Genomic DNA, 25294 nt, shown 5'->3' with positions numbered 1-25294 from the left:
TTGCACCTCCTTACACAGTGGGAAAATATTCCACCGGCTACAAGTGGGGCCCTGGACTCAATCACTCTTGCATACACCAATTAGGAGCCACTTACCACAGTCAACAGTTTCTACAAAGGTTTTTTTTAGGGTTGTCACAGGTGTCATTCAAGTAAGAATTTGCTAATGAGCCACTGTCTCCAGTGAGTCAGCCGTTTTATTATGTAATACAATGCATCATTGCTGCTGTTTGGATTTTTGGGCTAGCTCAAACAAAGTCAGGGGAAGGGTTTTCAATCAATTGCAGAGGGATTCCACAGCAGGCTGTTTTGAGAGGGATGGCGGATGGAAGAGCAGAAATGAAGAGGACAAAAGGGTGTGTGGCAGAAGCAGAGGAAAGAGTCACTCGAAATTGCGAGGTCTACTAAGGAAAAGTGCTGAACGCACAAAGCAAATGAACTCCAGAGACAAGAATGTAACTACTACTAGAAGGATGATGATATTCAATCAGAACCATAATAATACCATATGAAGTACGAATATTAATAATCATTATAATCAGGAGAATTATATAATATTACAGAATAAATCTCATTTTTATATATTTCTTCACATTTTCTTTTTTTTTTTTTTTTTAAGTCTTCTCAATGCAGACCTATGAGGATTCAGCCTCTGCTGGCTCCAATTGGCTGTTGCATATGACATCACAGCTAATAGATGCCCCTGTCCAGGCAGGAAGTCCCAGCACCGTCAAAGTATTTGTCTCGAGTGACTGAAATCTGGGGAGGAAAATATGTGGGTCTGTTGATACATTTTCAATTTTCTGAGTGTCAAACAGGATGGCTCGCCCATGTGAAAAACGAGAGAGAGCACCTGCATCATAGCCGTCCGATGACCATAACATCCACAACTTCTCCCTTGTGCAGTTCCACATACTGCTCGGTTTTAGGAGGCAACATCAGCAGGCCGTTGGCACTGCGCATTGACATGAGCCTGCTGGACACTTGGTTACCTGAAGGGATGCGACAAGAAGTTTGGAAAATCAGACATCTTCAGAAGATTTGTTCATAATCTCGAACACAAAAAAGTAGGGGTGCACCGATCCAAATGCCGGGATCGGTATCGGCGCCGATTTCCTTAATTTGGGGGATCGGTGATCGGCCGATCCCTTAAAATAAAGCCAATCTGCTGCACTGATCTCTTCGCTGGCCAACTAGGACCGACGCTTACCCACTGTGGCATCGGGCCGACTTTTACACCGGAAAAATACACCGCAACGACAATCAGCGACGCTGATCATTAAAGTACCTTCTGCGCATGCGTGAGATCTAATACTCCTCCATACCATCGGCAGTGGTAGTCATTATTCCTCATGGTTAGAAAAAGCCAACGGGAAAGCTATTGGCCAGGGGCGGACTTTAAAAACGTAAACAATGCATTCAGCTATATTTTTCGCTCACGATGAACTCCCACGCAAAGCAAACCCTCACGCTCTTGACACAGTATTGTACTCTTGTACTTGTAAGAAGATTAGGGCAGCGGAGGCATGCTCACTTTTTTTCTGCATTTGTCACTTCCCGCTGGTGCTCCGTGCGCTGATTTGCTAGCTAACAGCCAATCAGAGAGGCCAAATGGCACGACACTAATTCAACATGCTGAATCGCCCACCAGATGCTTCCTGACGGGGTCCGATGTTACCGATGAATGGTGTTCGCTACATCAATCAGACGGTGCAATCCGACGCCCTTGGTGTATCTGTGCACAGGCCCACCCAGATTGACAGACTGCCCATCCAGTGACATTCATGAAAAAAATATATACTTTTACATTTTTAGTAAATTATTAATAAATTATTTTAGAATTTGTGTTTCGTTATTATTCTATTGAATATCAAGAATGGCATAATTGTGTTTGTCTAAGGAAGATCTGAACTTCATATTATTCAGTTTGTCGTTTTATTTGAATATATGATGTGTTGGGATAGGAGGATTGTGCTCAGTGAAAGAAATATTCAGGTCGACCCTGATTTCTCCAGGCTCACCGATTAGCTACGTTCTGGCTACGCTCTTGATCTGGGCCTTAAGAGGCTTTTCATTTTTAGTTGAGAGAACTAATTCATGTACAGTTAAAAAACAAAAAACGCTTGTATTGATACTGGACAGAGATTGTTGAATGTTTTACAAAAAGATTGAACATCAACTGTGTATGCTGTTGGTTATGAAAAATGAAAAAAAAAAAAAATCAGGATTGGCAGGTCAAGGGTGGATAGGTGATTGGCCAGAAAATTGTGATCGGTTCACCCCTAAAAAAGTTGTTACGAACTGTAACGTGTGAACAAAATTTTCCGTTTCAAAGCACAGGTCAGATTTGCATTGGCCACATTATTAGGTACACCTCCAAATCTAATAAGTACATACAACTCACCTTTTTAAAGTAGGCAATGATCTATTAATATATCTATTATATGTAATATGTGTAAGTGTTTTTAGATAGAACTGCACTGCTTCATGTGAAAAGGTGTTTGTAACAACGTGGTTCTTTTCATGACATTTCAATGAACTGATCATTTTTTTCTAGAGGCAGAATGTTGACACAACTCTTGCATTTGATTGCATTAGATTGTGTATGTAGATAAGTGTTTGTAACTGAAGGCTTACTAGGGACGGAAATGGGTAAATAAATAAATACTATATGTTGCAAAACGACAATATAAATTTATGAAAAAAATATATTATACATTTTTATGGAAGACATAATAGGGAATCAGTGCTCTAAAACCATCTTTGCAAATGACAAACACCTCAAGTCATTGTACTGTCTTTGAATTTCAATTGATTAATACACAGCAAAAATTGAAGCGTTAAAATATTGCTGTCGAATGTTTCAGAGTTGATTTCAATCCGCAAAGTATATTTTTAACACTGTCTGGTTTAAATGAAAGTCGGTGTTGGAGTTATTTAGAGAGTTGATTTATTTTGTGTTAACCGACATATAGTGAATCAAAGTAAGCTCCGCCCACTCGATCAGAACTGCTCTGCCACCAATACTTCTGGGAGTGCAACGTGTTACAGTTAAATGTTCCTGTCCTTTTTTATTAATAATGTTATCTTCATGTTTAATTGTCAAACAACCAAAGACGTATTAAGTTCACTCTTACATCAGAGTTTTACTGTTTTTTTTTTTTTTTTTTTTTTGGAACGGCACACTGTGACTGAAAGTGGCCGTGTGTCAGATGAGTTCCTGCCACACAATAGCAATAAGGAGAGAATTCTCTCCATACACAGTACCATATTTTCTGGACTATAAGTCGTGTTTTTTTTCATAGTTTGGCCGAGGGTGCGACTTGTGTGAAATTATTAACACATTATTACCTTTATATCATTTCATATGTTATTGTAACTCACTTAAAAAAAACATAAAGACAAATCCTAAAACCTATTAATATGCATGAATAATGGCTAAAAATTTTATATTTTGTTAAATAAGTAACTAAAATAGTATGATAAAAAGACAATTTGACTGTCAATAAATCTATACAAAATAGTGTACTGTTTCTTTAAAACACTTGCCGTGCTTCTGGCTGTGGTCCTGCATCAGTCATACACGTACGGAGCGGAGAGCGCAGAAGGCGAACAGAGAGATAATTACGACCAAATACATAAATACTTTTGGAGACTTGGAAACATTCTACATGGTCGATGATAAATAAAAGACTTATTTAATCGATCTACGACCGTTTTGGTGAGTTTAAAGTTATCTTACCGTAACTTTCTTGTAATGCTACATGTGTAGATGTTAGCTAAATGTTACCATCATAGCTCGGTGGAAATGATGTGTACTAAGCGCACAATTTTATTAATTTGATTTATATGGACAAATTAATTTGCGTTACGCGACAGACAACTTGGATTCCGAGAGGGGGTGGAGGGTCAGCGACTTATATATGTTTTTTTCTTCTTTATTATGCATTTTATGGCTGGTGCGACTTGTACTCCGCAGCGACATATAGTCCGTAAAATACGGTACTCAGTTTTGAGTTATTTTAACACTGATTTTTTTTTTTTTTTAATACTGTGGAAGGAGTTACTTTAACACCAATTCTGATAAGGATTAAATACAATCTAACACAGTGTTGAATTGAACTCTGTAAGTGTTGAGTACCAATAACACAGAGTACTCCCTTTCTTTTTATCCCATATTAACAAAAGGATAAAATAAGACCCCAAATTAGTGGAAAGGCTTTCAATCTTTGATTAGACACACACAGCCTCAGTATGAACACCACCTAGTTGCTATTGTCATCACTGTTGTTAGCTCGAACTGTAAAGTGGAATAGAAGAACATAAACAAACGATTAGATGGAAAATGTCTGAACAGAAATTGGAGGTGAGCAAGCTGTCATTCGGTCGAAATTCTGGCTTCGACTAACATTAACTAACACTAACACAAACAACATCGGTCATAGTGGAAACGATGACGTATTATGTGTGGCACATCCTAGTGTGTCTGTGTGCATGCATGTTCCCACCTGTGCTTTGAGCCCACGGCAGTGGCTCCTGGTGATGCCAGGTGAGTATGCAGCGATGGTACTCCGGCCGAGGATCCAGCTTCACATCACACGAAAGCTAAAACAAACACAAACAAACGTGTTAATTAATTCGCCTGATTACATGAGGCTTTGTAATCAAACAAGAGCAAGGAATCTTATTTTCACTACTTTAAAAAATTGGACACAATGAGCAGTAAGTGGAATTTAACCCATTAAGGCTGGGAGCACATAACTGTGTTTCTACCACGAGAGCTGGGAGCGCTGTTGCAGCTTCCTACCTTTAAAGCCGGGAGAGTGTATACGTCTTTTTCTTTTTTAAATCCAATTCTGTGTCTCTCAGCCAATGAAATGCAACAAAGTATACATGTGACTGTGTCATTAGACCGCAGAGGACGTCCTGGAATTTTTTCGGGCATTAATGGTGAAGCACACGATCACAGGAGCTCTGAAATAAGTGACGGCAAGGAAAAAGACTTCTGGACTTTGAACCAGTGGAACGGGATGTATGGTTAAAATATATGTTTGTAGACAATGACGATATCAACGTCTTTGTAACAGAATAGAGGGTGGTAATCACTATTCGATTTTTGTTTTATTAAAAATACGGAACATGACGACGATGATATTGTGGCAATTGTAACATTGCAATATCGACGTTATCGTTACATCCCTAAATAATACATAACTATAAGCATGATGTTGCATGGAGTTGGTTACTGGATGGAAACAAGCAGCTGTGCCATAATGCTTAAAGAAGTATCTTATCAGTGGGAAGACTGTTGGACAATATTGCAATAACCTTAATGATTTTCAGAAGGCAGACAAGTAATTAGAAGAAACGTGATCATAAAAGAGAGAGAACCAAGCAGATCTACTCAAAATAAATGTTTCTTTCATTGAAAAGTGAAGCTGACCATACTTCATAGACAGTTAGCTGTGGAGCAGTAACAGAGCCCGAAGATTCCAAGGCAAAAATAATTATCTGCTCTTTGTTTTGTAGAATACATCTGGAAGAGACCATTCTAGCAATTCTATATAATGGGCAAGACAAGAGGGACTAAACTTTGACCTACTTTATGATTGTGTGGAGGGAAGAAAAAAAAAAAGATAATCACGCCCTATGTAGTGACACAAACTTAACCTGACCAAAACCTCCATGTATTATCAACAGAAATTTTTACCAAAACTACAAGATTTTAAACCCTCACAATGTGTGAAGAAACTGGGCGTCATTTTTTTACTCTGAGCTCAGTTTTATTCCTCATATTAAAAATGTAGCTAAGATCTTTTTTTTATCATCTTAAGAATATATCCAGAGTCTGCCCGTTTCTCTCTCAGGCTAACACGGAAGTGCTGATGCATGCTTTTATTTCCTGTCGTTTATGTTAGCCTGAATTATAACTCCACTTGTAATTTGACTGGAGACATTTTTATTTAGCAACCGCTATGTCCACATTCATTACAACAAGTGAACTCCCTCCAACAGTGTCCCCTCTATCTGCCTCATCAACACAGCACCTTCCCGAGCAGTGTGGCATGTAAAGGCCATTACTTAAAATAAAACAACAACTTCAGTCTCTTCTTAAAAAAACAAACAAAAAAAAAAACAAACTATTGTTCAATTAACAATAAAAAAACGAACATAACATTAGAAATTACAGTACACATGAATGTGTGGTTTGTCCTCTTTTTTCGGTAAACATTGAACTATTGAACTAACACGTAAACACGTAAAGTGTGTTGGTCGGTTCATTGAATTGACCAATGTCCTTGATAGAGAGCCTTGAGTAACAAGGCTGGAGATGCTCCCTTTTTAGTGAGACAGTCTGCCGGTTGATCTTTGCTGTCTGACCACTGCACCTGTCTAACTATTTTTGATTGGATCAGCTCTTTAATCGAACTGATTTCCAAGCGGAGCCTTTTTTCAGCAACACATTTAATAGACTTCAATGCATCCATGAGTGAATGATTATCTGTAACACAAATTATTGGCGACCAGTATAACCAGCAGAGATTTCAGAGAATAATGTTGACAAAAATGGCATTGTCAATTCCCTCTGACATAGTTAGAGTCTCACCTGCTAGTGTACTCCTGACAATTCTCTTAATTTTCTTTGACTACCAAGAAATAGGAGAAAACTGCCCGTTTTCACCCATCAAAACAACAAAGTGCCCACCTTGAGTTCCCCCATCAGAGATTTGCGAAAGACGCATCAGTGAATGCAACCAACTTTAGGCTATTATCTTTCCCAAGGTGTTGAAAGTTCAACACTGTACAACACTGTTCGCTTCATGAATTGTTTGTATGGTAGCACATTTGAGATTTGATGCCAGAATACTGGCATTAAACATGGCATCAGGTCTGCTCTGTCTTGCAACCTACAAAAGTTGCCCAATTTTTTATCTTAGCCGATCTCTCCCCTCTTCAGTAACAGGTGAAGCTTGCTCAGCTGCTCGTGATGGTGTGAGATGTATTGGCTGTAAATGCTCAATGTATGTGGCTTGGTGTAAAATATACACACACAAAAGAAAAATTATGAGCTTCACGACCAACACTGAACATGGCTTTGAGGTGTGCCATGACTGTCATTTCAAACATTTGAGACCCACCCCAAATGAAATCATCAACATGACAAGCAAGAACACCTGTTACATTTTTGTCATTGTGCAGCCAGTAGAAAACTGCTGGGTCAACTTTGGACATAATACCACCTGCATCAATCATTATATCCTTCACTCTGTTGTACCAATACAGAGATGCACCTGCTAAACCATACACACACTTTTTTAATTTCCAAAGTGTCCCTGTACAGTTAGCTTCAGGAGGAGGTTTGACAAAAATGTCTCTAGACAGTTCCATGCCCTGTAAGAAGGCCGATTATGCCCATTGATTGGAGTGGCCATTGTCTTTGACAAATCACTGCTACAAGAAGCCTCAGTGACTCTGAGGCACAGGTTGGTGAGTCTTTTTGTAGTTCTCCAACTGGCAGTTCCTCAAATCCTCTTGCAACAAGCCTTAGTTTAGCGCTTTTGGTACTAAACCAGTCACTGTCTCTTTCAGAGTGCACACCCATCGTGTTGATATGCACCTTTGTCCCTTGTCCTCAACTTCCTCGAACACCTCATTTTGTCTCCAATTCTGTATTTCACTTGTTTTGGCTTCATCAAATGAGACATCTTTGTCACAAATATGTCCTCACTTCCATAGTCTGATACACTTTGATCCACCTGTATTTGAAGGTCTTCTAATTGTGACACATCTGTGGATTCATTGGAGCCAGCCACTCCAGCAGGCTCAAGCAGTTCCAAATTGTTTTTCCTTTTTTATACTTTCCAGTCGCTTTTCATGCACGTCCCAAAACCTTTGCTGTTTGTTGAATGCTAGTTTCTGGATTTTGGATCTGACCAGTCTTTAATTTGATACTTCTCTCATGCTCTTGTCCTTCAACGCTTGTGTTTACCATAGCTGGCAATTGGTCATTCTGTGTGTTGACAGCATGTGGCTCTCCTTCCGACTCCTCAGTCATATCAGTGGTACACCGTTGCTCGTTGTTGGTCTTTTCATCACTGGTAATCTGAGCGTTATCATCATGTTCCTGAGTAACTTTCTTCAGTCTGAGTTGATGAACTCCATGTCGAACAAAAAAAAAAATCTGCAACATCCTGTCCAATGACTACTCCTGGCCCTTTCCATTCTGGACAGTCCACCCGTTTGTAGTAAACCTTGTCACCTAGTTCATACTTCTCATCTGTGTGACGCAGCTGTTTCTTTAGTGCTCTACATATTCTCTCTGAATATTCCGCTTCAGTAAAAGCCTTTCTTGCTGCATGGAAAGCTGAAATATACTTAGCAACCCATTCACTTTTCGTGGTGCCTTCCAGAGCACGTACTTTGTCAATTAACACAGAAGGCAGGTTGGGGTTCTGTCCGAATACCAGCTGATGTGCACTGTAGCCATGGACACTTTGCATGCAGTTCTTCGCCATCAAAGCCCAATCCATTGCAGTGCTCCAGTTGCACCCAGTGTTTGATTGTGTCGTTCTAACAGCCCATTGCTCCAAGGACTGTAGGCAGCTGTTGTCTAAACTTCCATGTTAAAATTCTCAGCCGTGTCTCTCACTTCTTCATTATTGAACTCCCCTCCATTGTCACTGAACAGTTTTTTAGGGGTGCCGTGCACACTGATCCAATCATGAATAAAATGTTTCACTATCTCAGAAGACTTCTTGGTAGTTAGAGTAGTACTCCGAGTTAACTGGTCAATAATATGTAGGTACCACACTCCTGGCTCAAGCTCGTGCAAATCGACGACAACTGTTTCCTTTTACGTTGACGCAAGTGGTAAGCCAACAGCAGGTTTTGGTTTAACCCTACAATATTTTTGACACACTTCACATTGACTCACTATCTTCTGTAGCAGGTCGACACATCCAGTGTCCTTGTTGCCAGAACTACACAAAAGTCTTTGCAGCTTGTCAGCAGAGGCCAAATTTGTGAAGTTTCTCTAAAACTCTCATCTTCTCGCCAGTTTTCATTTCATCTGTTATTGTCCAGAATTTCTTCCTCAGTAGCTGAAATGTGATCCCCGTTGGCTTTGTATTTATCATCATTGTCCGCAATGCTTACACAGTAATGTCCAGAGCTAGTAAAATCCAGTTTGACAGGCTGGTTGAACATTACTGCACTGTCATGCTCCATGTCCAAAACTGTTCCAGCTCTTTTGAGTGATACCTTACTCAAAAGCAGGGGGATGTCAACAGGTACAACTTCAGTTTGTATGTTACTCTTTGTGTGCCCAATTTTAGCAAGAATCTTCACACTTCTCAAAGAGTAGACCACTTTTCCATCTCCAAGCTTGAATGGTCTGTGACTTTGTTTTTCTGTGTCTCTCATAGCGTTCACACTTTTATTTCCCAGTACTGAGCTGTAGTGTTCAAGCCACTGTTGTCCACACACTGTTCTAGTGCAAGCAGTGTCTTTTATTCTTCAAAACATTCTGTCATGAAAAATTCTGCATCTGTAGGTGATTCCGCGGTGAACAGTGTAAGATTACACTCATCAACTTCCGTTTTATCATCCTCGGTTATTTTGACATTCACACTTTTGTGTGGGCAGTCTTTAGCCCAGTGAAACGTGCTTTGGCACACTGCACATTTTGATCGCCGTCCATACTTGTCAAGAGGATTTGTACCGTTCTGTGGCGTTTTCTGTCGCGCTGTCTTTTGCCAGACTTGGACTTTTTTTCGTTGCTGCTCCGTTGCATACACCGATTCCTGGCTGATTCCGTCCGTCGCAGCACTTGCGTTTGCTCCAAATATCCTCTTAAGCGCCGACTTCATATTAGCAAATGTTAAGTCAATGCACGCTGTTAAAGCCAGCTGTCTGTCTGATATATCCAAGCACGCTGTATCCAGTAGTTTAAAAGCTAAAACAGCATCGGGTAGCTCCATGTTGTATTTCCGCATTCGTGAATATCGCCGTTTCAAACTCAATAATATAGTCCGCCATGGACCCATTCACGTCTTTCATAATCCGGTCAAAATTGGAGTAAGCCTCGTATATTCTGTCCTTTTCTTCTTTGAGGAATAACCCATCAAGTTCGGCGAATAAAGTGTTTATTCCCGTGTCTTGATTTAAGTAGTCTACTGGAATTTCCATCGCTGTCTCGCGCGCCCTCCCTGATAGCGCTAAAGCCACCATGATGGCTTGCTTTTTCTTCTCCAAGTCGGTGACTCTTGTCCCAATTCCGACCTCATTCTTCCAGCTTTCGTAGGGTTTTCCTTCTTCAAAAGGTGTCGGAACTTTGTAGTTGCTAACCATCCTCTGCTACCAGCGTTAACCTGAATAATAACTTCACTTGTATTTTGACTGGAGACCTTTTTATTTAGCAACCGCTATGTCCACAATCATTACAACAAGTGAACTCCCTACAAAAGTGTCCCCTCTATCTGCCTCATCAACACCGCACTGCCCCCTAGCAGTGTGGCATGTAAAGACCATTACTTAAAATAAAACAACAGTTTAGATTAGGCTTGTGTCGTTTGCAAACGTATGAGCCGGCTCTTTGAAGTGAACGACGGGAGCCGGTTCCCCACCAATCAGGAGCCGGCTCCCTTCGAGACGCTTTTTTTTCTCTTGAGGGCGCACGTGATTGATTGGTCAATATGCGTGTTGTCGTCTCTGTGCCTGCGCTGCTTAGTGCACTGAACAGAGGGGTGGAGGGGCGGCAGCCTGGTACACAGCACAGTGAGCACACGAAAGGGTCAAGAGAGAAGAGAGAGTGCAACATGGAGGACAAAAAGTAAAAAAAGAAATAAGTCAAAGCAGGAAAAGGAGCCAAATTTGGACTCATTTTAATTATATTGATGGCTCTACACCTGTAAACACTGCTGATCTTTTTCCTTTTGTTTGACACATTTTAATTTATATTTTTGGGTGTTTTTCAGGGGTTCTGTGTTGTTTCATTCTAAATTTGTTAAAAGTGAATTGTATTTTGTGTGTTTTTCAGGGATCCTGTGTTTCACTTTAAATTTGTTATGTATAAAAAAGCTAAACGTTTATTCTTGTATTCCATAGTTTGTTGCACTAAAAAATAAATATTTTTAATTTACATTTTGTTGTGTCGTGTGTTTTCTAGGGATTGTGTTGCTTGACTTTAAAGTTGCTTAGTGTAAAAAAGTTAAGTTTAAATAAGTTAAAAGTTCATTGCAGAGTGAAAAAATAAAGACTATTATAATATAGTAGTATAATATTAATATTATATAACATAATATTATATTCATACATTTTGTGCATAATGTTTAATTATTGGTAATATATCGATTAAAGAAACAAAAAAATCTGAAGAGCCGTTTGGGAGCCGAAAGAGCCGGCTCTTTTTAGTGAGCCGAGCCGCAAGAGCCAGTTCTCTAAAAAGAGCCATAATTGCCATCACTAGTTTAGATTATTGGAATGCCGGTCTTGGGCCATCTTATTTATCTGGCCTGCTTTTATCATATCATCAACTCTCGCGGGTCCTCTGGCACCGGCCTTTTAATTATTGCAAAACGCACGGTGAGGCTACATTCAGCCATTTTGGTCCACAGCTATGGAATGGCCTGCCAGAGGACCTCAGGTCCGACGGTTGATATTTTTAAAGGGAGGCTCAAGACATACCTTTTTAGTTTAATTTTAGTTAAACAATTTCTCTTACTCTTTTGATTTAGGACGATTTTTATCTCATCTTACAGTTTTTTTTAGTTATTAGCTTCTTTTATTGTTTTGTCTTTTAGCTTTGTTGTTTTCCGTTGTTTTTAGCTTTTAGCTCCAGTGTTTCTCATGGGGGGCCTCGGCGCAGGGAGGTGTGGCTGGCCTTCTCACGTCCTCCTGGAGGTTTCTTGAACCGGGGGCCTTTGCACTCTGTGTAGGATCTACCCCGGTTAATCTGGGCCGGGGGGCTCTGTGAGGGTGGCGCTCCCTGTGGCCGTGGGCTGTCATTCCTCTCAGCGTGGATGATCTACCCTTGGGTGCCTTTTCCTCATATGGTTTCTCTGTGCCTTTCCATGTATTTTTAAACATAGTTTATCGGTTGTGTGTATGTGTGTGTTTGAGTGCAGGAGTGCTTGTGGATATTTCTTTATACAGTATGTTAGGAGTGAGGGGACGGGTCTTCTTTTTATGTTGTATTTTGGATGTTTTTATTGCACAGCACTTTGAGTTGCATTTTTGTGTATGAAAAGTGCTGTATAAATAACATTTGAATGATTGATTGAACATATAATATAATAATATAGTCCCAAACAGTGCATTATGTATTGGGTACCCCTGACAACCGGCATTCTGTGATAGATGAATTTAAAAAAATATATTTTGTTTGTTCCCCCTCCCTCCACCCAAAAAAGTACACTTTTTGCCTTTCAGCCATTCTTTTGTCAGTGTGTGTGTGGAAGTGGGAGTAAGTGGTTTACCCTCGCTTTAATAATTGTGGGTCTCGGGTCCAGAATGCCTTGCATCTTCCTCAGTGCAGGAATCACAAACAGATTACATGTGACCACTGCAGACACTGGGTTACCTGCAAAAACAAGTTATGGCAGGTTTTCAGAGGGAAATAAAAGTAGCGCTTCATGCCAGCTAGACTGCAGTGAATTTACGGCATCTTACTCTGAAACACTATCAATTTCAGTGTTTTATGACTGAATTATATTAGAATTAGGATAGAGTACTATGCAAACATTAAACAAAAACATTGTGCAGTAGTGAGAATTGAGATTGCCAAACTCAAGAATAGTAACAATCTTGTAGCGATATAATAATAATAATAATAATAATAATAATAATAATAATAATCATTAATCACATCAACAGTGACCTGTCTAAATGAATGTACCGATAAGTGGGGGCACTTCAAAGAAATGGAAAATGGAGCTCCACCATTCAAAACGGCCTAATAACTTCCAAGTTATTAGCATAAAGCAAGTTTAAAAGTAAGGAAAGAACCAAAAGGGAAGGAGAACACCTGACATGACCGTTCAGCGTGGTGGACGGACACATTTGCAATATGTAGGTAGCAGGTAAAAATTTCATCGGCCGCACCAACGCAAGTGCATGTTTTATTAGTATTATCGTGTAGAGCCCTGAGAGGTAGAGAGGTATTCATTTAACAATGTTTTTATTATTCTAGTTGTAGTTTGGTGTAGAATTGTACTGCATCATAATGTGAGCTGTGTTAAATAATTTAGTTATAATAGTTAGGTGGAACTTAACTATTCTGAAGGTTTCCCAACCAGATCAACTGTTTTTAGACACGTCGCAGCAGGAAGTGACGACATATCTGACGAAGGCTGTGGTGACAGCCAAAATTGTCAGCATAGTAAGTGAATTCTCTTTATTGTGGTAAAAACATTTGTCTGAACAAAAGAAATCTAAAACCTATTACAAAAAGAAGACAAGATGAATGCCGTAGTGCGCGATTGTAGTGCAATTCAAGGCTAACAACAAAATCTCCCACGGACCGCAACAGCACGAACATACACAGGCAAGTTCCGTACCTGGCAGAGCAAAGATGAGTTTCCGCGCTCCATCAATGTCAACAGTGGCAAAGGTAGTAGGAAGACTGAAAACAAACACAAACCCCTTTTTCTAAGTATAGCTTTATACTATAAAGCAAAAGCTTGCATTACTATTACCAAGTATTAGTATTTCATTATAAACTAATTTCTAGCGTACAAAATTCCAATCGCAACAATTTTACCACAGGTGAATGGAACCGATTCTTAAAATTTCTCTTGTTTAATGATCAAAGTTAGTATTCTATTGTATATTGTTGGAAAGCTTGAGTAGTTAGTAGTTAGTGTGTCACGCTTTTCTGAGCAACACAGCAAAACGTGGTAGCTTTCTCGCCAAAAATGTCCCAAAATCCAGAGCAATATTCTGCTGCTCATATTGATTGGTAGATTGCAATGAGTCATTTTATAGCTGTCATGGAAATCAGTCATGTGTTGAAAATCCATACATAGCCAGAACAGCGAGGCACATCCTCCTTATGCTGGTCCAGCCTGGTCACATTTGCTCCCATACCTCAGGAGTTTGCCGGCTGTGTTCGTCACTCCAGTGCAGGGGTGGGCTATTCACTTTGCAAATGGGCCACATGAAAAACTGGAACGCTTGCCGAGGGTCAAGCCGACATGCTAAACCTCACCTTTATCAATGTTATTTTGAATAAATTTAGAAAAAGCATATTGGTTTGTTTCAATAAATTGCTACGTGTGTCGATAAGGTATGTATTGTTATCATTAGGAAATGCACATTTTAAACACCACTACAAGATGTTAAAATAATATTCATTCATTCATTCATACATTCATTTTGTGCATCAAATGCCAACTCATATTAGCCGTTCCCAGTCAGGACTACCAAATATATACAGTAGATAAATGGGAAGTATAACATTATTGACAGTTATATACGTATAACCAGATGCAGGCTGTACCGTATTTTCTGGACTATAAACCGCACCTTTACATAAGCCGCACATATTTATGTTGAAAAATTAGATATTTACTGCATTTACAGAACATTAAAACGGTACAGAACCAAGAGAAAATAAACAATGCTTATCTTCATTTCACTGCCCGCTGCCACTCCAGTTTGTTAGTTATTGCCCACCTTTTATTGCTCTACTTCCGCATACCATCTAATGCTAACCTAGTGCATAGCTCCCTCGCCTGTTGAACTTAGGTATCCAACCGCAGTCACATCCTGTTAATGGCAATTGTATTGTATTGTAATGTAATTCCAGTTAGACGCCCCTAGCGATGGAATAAAAAAACTCCATAGAATAGCCGCACCTTTATATAAGTCGCAAGGTTCAAAACCTCGGAAAAAGTAGGGTCTTAGAGTCCGGAAAATACGGTAACTAAATTAAGGTGAAAGGTAAAGAAAAATAGTGACATCATCCTTCATCTACTCACCCTGGCTTCATGAACACACGACCAAAGTGAATCTGAGCATGAAGGTCAATGTCCAGCACCTGCTTCAGGAAGTCCTGGTAGGACACGCAGTAAGTTATGGTCAGCTGACTGTGCCAGATGTAATAGATCAAATTTTGGCAGATGATTACAACTGGATGACTCGGCATGGATGAGTCTGAGGGTGGAGCTGACCTTCTCTCCCATGGAGACACCTCCAGAGGTGATGATGACATCAGCACGACTGATTCCCTCATGGAGAGCTGAGAGCAGGTCATCAGGGCTGCACATAGAAACGAGAAAACTGATGTCACGGAGATCAACACGCACTGCAGCCCGGACTTGGAGTTCTCCTCCTTTATACACGCTGGTGTTCACATCCCACCACAAGCTAATGCTAACTCAGCGCTACAAACACTGGCTGACCAAGTAAACAAACTCGAGCTAAAGCACCCAGAATCACCCTTCATCATCATGGGTGATTTTAATAGAGCACAACTAAACCATGAACTACCCAGATACAAGCCGCACATTGATTGTTTCACCAAAGAAGGCAACACCATTGTTAAACTACACTTAAGGACTCATACTGTTCTTTTGCCCACGCAGCGTTAGACTTGTCTGATCACTGTTGAACACGCTTAATCCCAGCATACAGGCACGGACTCAAATGTGCAAAACCAGCTGTAAAAACTGTGAAGTGATGGACCGATGAGGCAAAGCTGACTGGGGTGTCTTTGAAAGTTCAACTGCCAGCCTGGACAAATACACCGACACTGTAACATCATAAATTTGTTTTTGTGAGGACGTGTGTACCTACAAAGACCTTCTGCTCATTCGGCAATAACAAGCCAAGGTTCACTAGCTGACAAACTTAGTCAACTTGGAAAAACGAAAGAGGCCACCTTTAGAATTGGAGATAGGGCACTGTACAAAGGAGCCCGAAACCAGCTGACAAAGGAAATTCACATCGCAAAGTGAAACTATGGAAAGGCTGAAAAACTTTTTTTGCTAATGACTCTGCATGCGTGTGGAATGGCCTGAAATCAGTTCCAAATTACAGGAGACCATCCCGCCAAGCAGTGAACAATAAGGGACCGGCTGACGATCTAAACATGTTCTACTGCAGATTTGAAAAGGACACCTTGACTCCCCACAGCCACCCACCCCCCATCAGCAACTACCTCATACACACCCCTGATTCTTCCCCCAGCCCCGCCGAGCCACGAACAGGACGTGAGACGCCACTTCAAACAGCAGAAGATAAAGAGGCTGCAGGGCCGGATGGTGTGTCTCCCTCCTGCCTTAAAGTCTGCGCTGACCAGTTGGCTCTGGTCCTTCAACAGATCCCTGGAGCTGTGTGAGGTCCCATCCTGCTTCAAACAGTCCACCATCATCCCAGTCCCCAAGAAACCTGCAACATCAGGACCGAATGACAACAGGCCTGTCACTCTGACATCTGTGGTCATGAGGTTCTTTCAACGCCACATGCTGGACCACCAAAAGAACAGCACCGGACCCTGCTGGACCCCCTGCAGTTTGCCTACCGGGCTGGGATGACGCAGTCAACATGGGGCTGCACTACATCCTTGAACACCTTGAAGGCACAGGGACCTATGCAAGGATCCTGTTTGTTTGTGGACTTCGGCTCTGTGTTGAATACTATCATTCCAGAACCTTTCTCCTCCAAGCTTCTCCAGCTCAGTGCGTCTCCCGCCAACTGCCAATGGATCTACAGTTTCCTGACAGGCAGGACACAACAGGTGAGACTTGGCTCTTTTGACTCTCCACATTGTTGCACAGCTGTCATTGGGTGGTACTCCTGCACAATGGTACCCTTACATTACGGAAAGACTTTCTATACTTACATGTCTTTGTTTATCGTAGTGCTAGTGTACAATACCACTGGAGACAAATTACTTGTGTGTTTACGTACTTGGCCAATACAGGTAATTCTCATAGTTCAAGCATGAATTGAGATTTACAATTTGGAATGAACTTTTACCGAGACAGGAAATCATTTGTGTTGTTTGTAATGTTTTTACTTGTCTCCAACAATGCCCAGGTTGATGGTTGGGTATCCATGCTCCTGGATGGTTGCGAGCAGAGTCGAGCGGTTGGAGTCTCTGATCTTTCCTGGGTGGAGGTCGTCCTCTGGATTCAACAGCTTGAATACAAAAAAAAATAAAAATCTGTGAGTTTATTAACAGAGAACACAGTGGGAATAATCTTATGACTATCTGTGTACCCACACCTCATTCCCAGTGGACATGACAGCCACCACGGGGAACTTGTGCACGCTGACATCAGTCACTCCTACTGTAGCCAGCAGACCGATCTCTGATGGGCCCATGTGTGTCCCTTTGGCTAACACACACTCTCCTCGTCTGATGTCATGACCTATAGGCCTGAACAGACCATAACAGTTGGCTTCAATTACACGTAAAATTCTGAAGTACCGTGTGTGCAGGTTAGGGCTGCCACAAACGATTCTTTTGATATTTGACTAATCACAAACAGTAGTCGCGATTAGTCGACTAATCGGGTCATATGTACAGTAAATTGCCTTATTTTGCACCAGCAAGCAGCTGCTCTTATACAACCATAGTTAGCTAAAAGCTTACTCGTTAAGGTAAGTACAAATGAATAAGGAAGACAATTACGATGACAGTACATTCAACTTTGATTAAACTTTGCAACTTGTACGAGCATTCCTGGCATGTTTATAAATGATGGGGCAATTTAAAATACAGGCGATACTGACACTGTGACCTTAAATTTATTTACCGGTAGTTGTATACTGTATGTTTACTGCATTCAAAAATAGAACAAAAGTTGCTCTCAGACTATGAAACTATCTATAATTGCAAAAAGATATTTTTTTTTTCATGTAGAAGGTAGTAGAGAGTAAAATTAGGAAAACGCACAGTGCTAAAGACAACTGTAATAGACACTTGTCTTTTAATTTACTGTAGTTTTTATTTTACCATTATCCAAAACATTTAGGTTTTCCTTCACTAGTATGCAGAATTTACAAGTAGAAAATTGATCTACATCAGTAAGGTCCAAAGTCCGGTCCGGGGGCCAATGGCGGCCCGTGTTCAAATTTCGACTTTTTGAAATTTCGCCTCTGGCATAAAATTAATAATGTGTGGCCCATCAGCTTCTTTGAGTGCTATGCCCTCTGTGTGTGGTCGGGGAGGTGTGTGTGAGGGAGTGCGAGTGCTGTGACATTAAAACAACTGTTTTGGTTGTTAATAAAGGTGAGTTCACTAATACCTCCATAATCCATAGTAGATGCTACAATATGTTAACAGGCAACAGGACAATATTCCGTTACATCAAACACACACGATAGCCTGCGTGTGCTAATGCTATCTTCCAGACACGACTGTCCCTATGTCAGAAATGAAATCGGGTATCAGTCAAAACGTGCTTCCTCCTTTTTAGATGCTTGTTTATTACCGCCATGCTGCCATGAAAAGGGAGGGGTTTGCATTGTCTGAAGTATTTTTGGTGAAATACGTCACAGGCAAGGCATACGGCCAGCGGGAGAAGCGCAAGACGAGGCAATTTGGATAGAAAAACAAAGTGCCAAATAAATACATAAATGACTCGTCAACTATTAAATTATTTAATAAAATCGTTGCGTTGACTAGTCGACTAATCTTGGCAGCCCTTGTGAACGTGCGTGTGTATGCATGTTGGCTAATTTTTACCTGATGTCCTGTCCAGGCCGAGCCTGCACCATAATCCTCACTTCTAACTCTTCTGTGCCCTGAAACACACCACAGACAATATCACCACACTTGATGAGACACATGTACTCCCCGCCATCAACTTGTTTTTTGCTTACATCTTCAGACTCTCTCAAGAGTTCTGTATCTTCCACTTGGACGACTGCGTCAGCACCACATGGAATGGGAGCACCGGTGGTCACCCTCATCACTTGGCCTGGCATCACTGTGTGGGTGGGCTGCATTGAGGCACAGTCGCATTAGAACTGTCAACTTTGACCGACAGTTCATAATTCACCTCAAGCTAGTAATTTTTACTTTTGTTTCTTACCGGTACCTGCTTAAAAAACAAAAAAAAATCCCATGGAAGCATCTTTCTTTTGTTGTTACTCACTCCTGCAGTTCAAAGCTATGACAGAAATGTAAGTAATCAGTAATGTGACTGTCTCGGAGTGATTTTACAAGCACAGCCTCCAATCATGTTCTACTTTTGTGAGCCTTCCGGCAATACGTGCTGTTGTACAATGGCGGACCAAAACAGCCCTGGGGATGACCACAGAATGCGTGTATGATGCCTTGTTGTGTTATGAATGAGCTACTCTCTTTCAGGTGTTACATTAGTCATTGATAGAGCAGTGTTAAAATATTGGTGTCGAGCTTATACTGTTTGAGTAATGTCTCCTACCATGGCATGACAAGTTGCAAAAATTTTTCGGTGGTGTTTTTTTCTTGATTCTAATTTACCCGCCACATGTACAGTCAATTGCCGGGCGACTGGTTAGCGTGTACGCCTCACAGTTCAGAGGTCGTGGGTTCGATTCCGGCCCCAGACTTCCTGTGTGGGGTTTGCATGTTCTCCCCGTGCCTGCGTGGGTTTTGTCCAGGTACTCTGGTTTCCTCCCACATTCCAAAAACATGCAGGGTAAGTTGATTGGACACTCTAAATTGCCCCTAGGTGTGATTGTGAGTTCGGTTGTTTGTTTGTCTGTGTGTGCCCTGCGATTGGCTGGCAACCAGTCCAGGGTGTCCCCCGGCTACTGCCCGATGACTGCTGGGATAGGCTCCAGCATTCCGCACCATTGTGAGGATGAGCGGTATAGATAATGGATGGATGGATGTAAATTGCCAAGGACAAGGCTGACCGTGTATCATTTGTGCCTTGAAAAGTGCCTTGTTAATGTTCTTTCTTTCAAAGTGTTTAGTTCCCTCTTTTACATTTTGTACCATTGCAGGTCATAACCCCAATAGGCGACTGCTAAAAAAGCATGATAATTATTTGTTGTCTTCACTACTTTTGACAAGAGAGCTGTACTGGTTTGGCTGGTACTGATTAGTGAATAAGGGCTGACCTGTTGTCCGGCCTGCGATTCTCCCATGATGAAGCGATCTCCTGGGCCATCAGCAGCTGCAGGACAACAATAACAAATCAAAATAACTGAGAAAAATAAAGCATCTCCGTTGAATGGTGAAAAATCTCATCTTTAAAACACTGAGGGCCAAGAAGAAAACATCACATGTAGAGGGTTGAATGCAAGCATCAACAGCTTTAACCAAACCTTCCCACTGCCTACCTCTTACAGCATAACCATCTTTAACTGAGGCGGGAAATGGAGGAAGGTTGTCTTTGGCATAGATGTCCTGAGCGAGCACTCGACCCAATCCGTCTAGAAAGATTAAGACCTCTCTAAAAATCATTTCAAAAACACTCCAACTGTCACAACAGGGATGCACAGAGTAGTAAAAGTTTGACTGCTTTACACCACTTAAGATGCAAAAACTACAGTGGCTGCTAAGTTCAAAACAAAATAAACTGTGAAACACTTTTATAGTGCATTAAACAAATTACTGTTTTAGAAAACAAATGAACAAAAGCAAAAAACAAATTTACATTTCAGAAAACAAATGATGAAAAGCAGAATCAAATTACAATTTCAGAAAACAAATTATTAAAAGCCAAAACAAATCACAACTAACGCAAACCGGAAAGGGAATGTACCATATCGCTGATTGACAGGAAGAGAGAGGAAGTGATAGCAGAGCCTAGCGACAGATTTTTAAGAGTCCGGGTAATGTTTTGTCCGTTTTGTGGTAAAAAATTACTTTGTCACCATTGACGCCAATACGGTGTAGCCACCATTTTGGAGGTGGTCGGGCAGCGGTGAAACACGCAAAACACAAGACGTTTTCTCTGCCTTATTACCATATTTAGCCGGCAAAAATATGGTGAACCGTTGCCGTTTTAGGGGGTGTTTGTGTGTTGTATGTATCTAAGTATATCTGTGCATGGGTGTGTGTGTCTATGTGTGTATTTATTTATTTGTTTGTTCATTTGTATTTGCCCTGTCCAAATACCCACAATACACCCTACGATCATCAATGAGGTGTACACCTAGTAGAAGTGAACGTAGCGCAGGTTACAAGCACGTGACAAGTGCAGAATTGGGACAGTGCGTGTTACGTCATTGACTTGTGCCACTGTGCTGGCTCGGCGTCCTCAAATATGGCGGCACCGGTTGTTGTTTTGGCAATATTGCTGCTTAAAATGATATTAAAACTGCTGTATAGTAGTAGTAAAGTAAAAAAAAAAAAACGGGCTTGATCAGCAAGTACAACTACACTTGGACAAAATACGTAGGCAACTTTACATTTAAACATTACATTACATATTTGTAAATTCAATTTACATTAAAAATGTAATTATTATAAAAACGGTAATAATTCTACATTTACACCTGAGAAGACATTTTTTCAGCACAGACACAGGAATTCCACCGAACATCACCAGTTTCCTGCTATTTTGGTCAAATACACAATGAATTGTGGGTAATATGCTTCGGCCGAGGGTCATTGATGCGGAAGTGTGGAACAAGAGCGCAAAAGCGGCGGGGCCACAAAGCACTTTGGAGAATTGGGACACCCTACACACTTGCAGCCTCGACGGGAACGTGCAATTGAGGGGCACAAAGATGGAAGTGGGAAGTTCCGGGACTCTGTGTTATTTGTTTCGGCTTTTGCCCATGTGTTTTCTTAAAAGCAAATGTGTTTTGGCTTTTGCTCATTTGTTTTCCGAATTTTGGATTTGATTCTGCTTTCGTTAAATAGTTTTCTGAAATGGTCATTTGAATTTAATGCAATGTAAAAGTGTTTCACAGTGTTATTTTGTTTTGCACTTATCAGCCACCCTAAAAAACTGCGCACACTGTCTATGGTGGGGGACTGACCTCTGTAGTTAATAACTTCAATTCCCAGAATAGGAGTCATCTCTAAAACAGTGATGAAGGCTTTGTCCATTGATGTCAGTGGAAACGGGGACATCCGATGACGTCGTGCCACTTTGCTGATGTCTACTGCACTGTGGCCTGCACGCGCACACACAATAAAACGTACATTTTGCACAGTAATGCAGTTTTGCAAGGGTGATGTGTAAACAACTTACTGGCCCTCAGGATGTTCTCATTACTACCACATCGGGACTGGACCTGGGGGCGGACAAGTTTCCTGTTAGTCATTGTTTGAGTCCCATGGAACAAATTCAAACTCTTTACTCCATTAGAGGACAGTTGAACTTGTTGCCTCCTGACAAACGATTGGAAGTGGTTGATGGAATGTAGATATATACAGCTTTCCTGTAATTTTGACTTCTACCAACCAGTGCAAGCCATCTACCTGTGTGATAACTTTTGAGGCACCGAAAGATTTACATTGCTATTATCACAGTATTTACATATGGACAAAATTGTTCGTGCTCTGTGTTAATGAAAGAAGTATAAAGACAAAAGAAAGAAAAAAATAATAGTAATGATAAAAATGTAGTGAAAAATTAACCCATGAAAATCAGACATTGCTTTTGAATTGTGGTTCAACACAGTTATTTAAAAAAAAAAAAAATCATGAAAATGATGGTAACCTTAATAATAATAACTGAATATTTTGTTGCACAATTTTCTCAGGCACTCACCATCAGTGATAAATCGCTAAAAAACGCGACTGCGGATTGGCACCAGGACAGAGAGGTAAGGTCACTATTAGTAACTCTTAAGATGAAGAAAATGAATGTTATACACACATGCGTGCATGTATAACATCCATATAAATATATTGTGAGGTGAGATGGATTATGTCAGTAAAGGAGAAGTGCTCTCACTATCACAGATTTTGACTGGTTTGTGAACCATATTGAGAGAAAGGGTGATATTGTGTATGTGGAAATTTTTTTTAGACCTTTGAGTTCATCTCATAAAAAAATGGGAGGAAAAATAAGTGTTGCGTTTATATTTTTATTATATGTACATGTACATACAGTACATACATACACATATAGGGCTGTCAAAGTTAAAGCATTAACTATGGAGATTAATTAAAATTTTATAACACACTAAAAAAAATCAACTGTTAACTATGTACATATATACATATATATATACATATATATATATACACATATATATATATACACATATATATACACATATATATATATATATATACATATACATATATATACATATACATATATATATATATATATATGTATTTATTTATTTATTTTTTCCTGATCTAGCATCATTTATCTTTACAAAGTACGTCTTCGAATATTTAAATCCTGCTTGCTTGGAAAGTCATTAAAAAAAAAAAACTTCGAGACAGACACAGCAACATACAATATGAGCATACAGTATATGCAAGAACAGTCTTCTTTTACATTGTTGGAAAATAAAAGCAGTTTCAGCCAATTGCAGATTATATCTTGATTCGGGCTTCAGTACAGAGTCTACATTCATGTTAATGTGACTGTATGTGTGTACCTTAGGTGTTGGGCATGATGCGGTGGAAAGGCGGGAGGTTGCCTGTGTTGCCCGTGGTGACTCAGAAGGGGTGGAGCTCAAAGAGGCCGAATCTCGAGGAAGCACCTGAACACCTCGAGAAATGATCGAGTCCGGAATCTACAGGTTAAAAGAGCAAAGAAATTAAGATTATCCATGTCTCCCTTAAACTTTTTTGGACTTGCTGCACAGTAACATACTATATTTTTGGAACATTAATAAATCATGCAACTAGGATTTAGTCTTTTGTTAAACATAGACATTGAAAACACTATAACTAAGTTTAATATACTGGTTAAAAAAAAGGAAAAAAATTACAGAAATTATGGGGTAAACAGAGATTAGAGGGAATGAGCATTCTTCCCCCAAGATAAAATCTATGTTCAAATATACACGTGAGCAAATTACAAAACAAACACTTGAAGCTTTATTAGGGCCAACTAGATAAGCGGGAACTATGTTGAAATTGACATCATGCCTATAATTTGGGATTAAATGTTAAACTAAAGAATTAGATTATCTGATTGTCAAAGCAATGACACCTATTATATCACATTACTTGCATCACAGTCAAACACTGTGGCTGACAACAAAGTATACCGGCGGGTACATTTATTTTTTTGAATGTCATGAAAAAATTACTAATATCATACACATTACGTACTTAATTTTACAGTCCCCAAATAAAACCAGGACTGTTATGTTTTATTAAAAGTAAATTACTGTCCTGTTAAAATAAGGTAAAAACAAAGTCAATACTGTGGATACAAGAAACCTGTATTTAAAACAAACGGTAGCTACGAGCAACAATTAATTGCGTCATAGGCACAATTGCGTTTTTTGCACAGTTACATATGCAGTGTTAAGTTGCGTCTGTATTTCGATATTGACAGTGGTTTGATGATTTTGCCTTTGCACAACCACATCAGATTGGAAATCTAATAATCAAGAGATGACTGAAGTATACACATTCAGCTTTAATTTAAAAGGTTGCACAGAAATATGACATTCATCCATCTGTCCATCCATTCATCTTCTTCCGCTTATCAGGGGTCAGGGTTGTGGGGGCAGCATCTTAAGCAGGGAAGTCCAGATGTCTCCCTCCCCAACCACTTCGGCCAGCTCTTCCAGAGGGAAGCCCGAGACGTTCCGAGACTGGCCAGGAGACAGTCTCTCCACCGTGTCCTAGGTCGTCCCAAAATCTCACCAGGGAAGCGCCCAGGAGTCATCCAAACCTCATGCCCAAGCCACCTCACCTGGCTCCTCTCAATGCAGAGAAGCAGCTCTACTCTGAATTCCACCCGGATGACCAAGCTTCTTTCCTCCAGGGAAAGCTTAGACAATTGCGCTGAAGGAGAAATTGCATTTGCAATATAATCGCGATTTGAGCGTGATATTGTAATTCATCGCGAAAGCTGCGGTTTAAATGGTCATAACTTTGACAGTGGAGAGAAGAAGGAGATTCGCCTAAGATAACACTGCCGTGCCCGCTTTCATCCGTGCTCACTTTAAGCTTTCTAACATGCTTGATCTTTTTCACCTCGCATTGTTAAAGCTTCCCACATGTAGGGGAAAAATAACCTTGCCGCGTGCGTGAGTTGTCTATTTCGTGGCGTTTTGGCTGCTGTCATATGTCGGAGTGCGTGTGTGAGGAAGTGTCTGTCATGGCTGTCGGATGTATGTCGCCTTTATGTGTCTTCAAAGTTTTAGCACACACATACACACACGCAGACAATAGTGTGCGGCTACTTGAGCCACGA

General features: G+C 40.4%; 1 protein-coding gene across 5 annotated transcripts in view; it reads right to left on the bottom strand.

Moving 5' to 3' along the window:
* The window catches only part of gphna (gephyrin a), a 51353-nt gene that overhangs the window by 4804 nt on the left and 21255 nt on the right, over positions 1 to 25294 (bottom strand). For 3 of the 5 annotated variants that reach the window (XM_086049168.1, XM_086049170.1, XM_086049167.1), the window contains 15 exons: positions 23517 to 23654; positions 22148 to 22190; positions 21933 to 22070; positions 20283 to 20375; positions 20061 to 20116; positions 18694 to 18950; positions 17229 to 17382; positions 17020 to 17141; positions 15170 to 15257; positions 14978 to 15051; positions 13556 to 13620; positions 12476 to 12579; positions 4508 to 4604; positions 853 to 991; positions 1 to 758 (listed from right to left, as the gene is read on the bottom strand). The exon at positions 1 to 758 is cut by the window's left edge and continues 4804 nt beyond it. In XM_086049168.1, the coding sequence (XP_085905294.1) occupies positions 858 to 991; positions 4508 to 4604; positions 12476 to 12579; positions 13556 to 13620; positions 14978 to 15051; positions 15170 to 15257; positions 17020 to 17141; positions 17229 to 17382; positions 18694 to 18950; positions 20061 to 20116; positions 20283 to 20375; positions 21933 to 22070; positions 22148 to 22190; positions 23517 to 23654 (1563 nt within the window). In that variant the 3' untranslated portion in view covers positions 1 to 758; positions 853 to 857. The remainder of the gene's footprint in view (positions 759 to 852; positions 992 to 4507; positions 4605 to 12475; positions 12580 to 13555; positions 13621 to 14977; positions 15052 to 15169; positions 15258 to 17019; positions 17142 to 17228; positions 17383 to 18693; positions 18951 to 20060; positions 20117 to 20282; positions 20376 to 21932; positions 22071 to 22147; positions 22191 to 23516; positions 23655 to 25294) is intronic. The other 2 variants (XM_086049169.1, XM_086049166.1) reach the window with 1 other exon arrangement.

Source organism: Filicampus tigris, chromosome 13 (genome assembly GCF_054856515.1).
Source record: "Filicampus tigris isolate MCC_2025a chromosome 13, RoL_Ftig_1.0, whole genome shotgun sequence".
NCBI classification, from domain to species: Eukaryota; Metazoa; Chordata; class Actinopteri; order Syngnathiformes; family Syngnathidae; genus Filicampus; species Filicampus tigris.
This window is presented reverse-complemented; position numbering and strand designations above follow the sequence as displayed.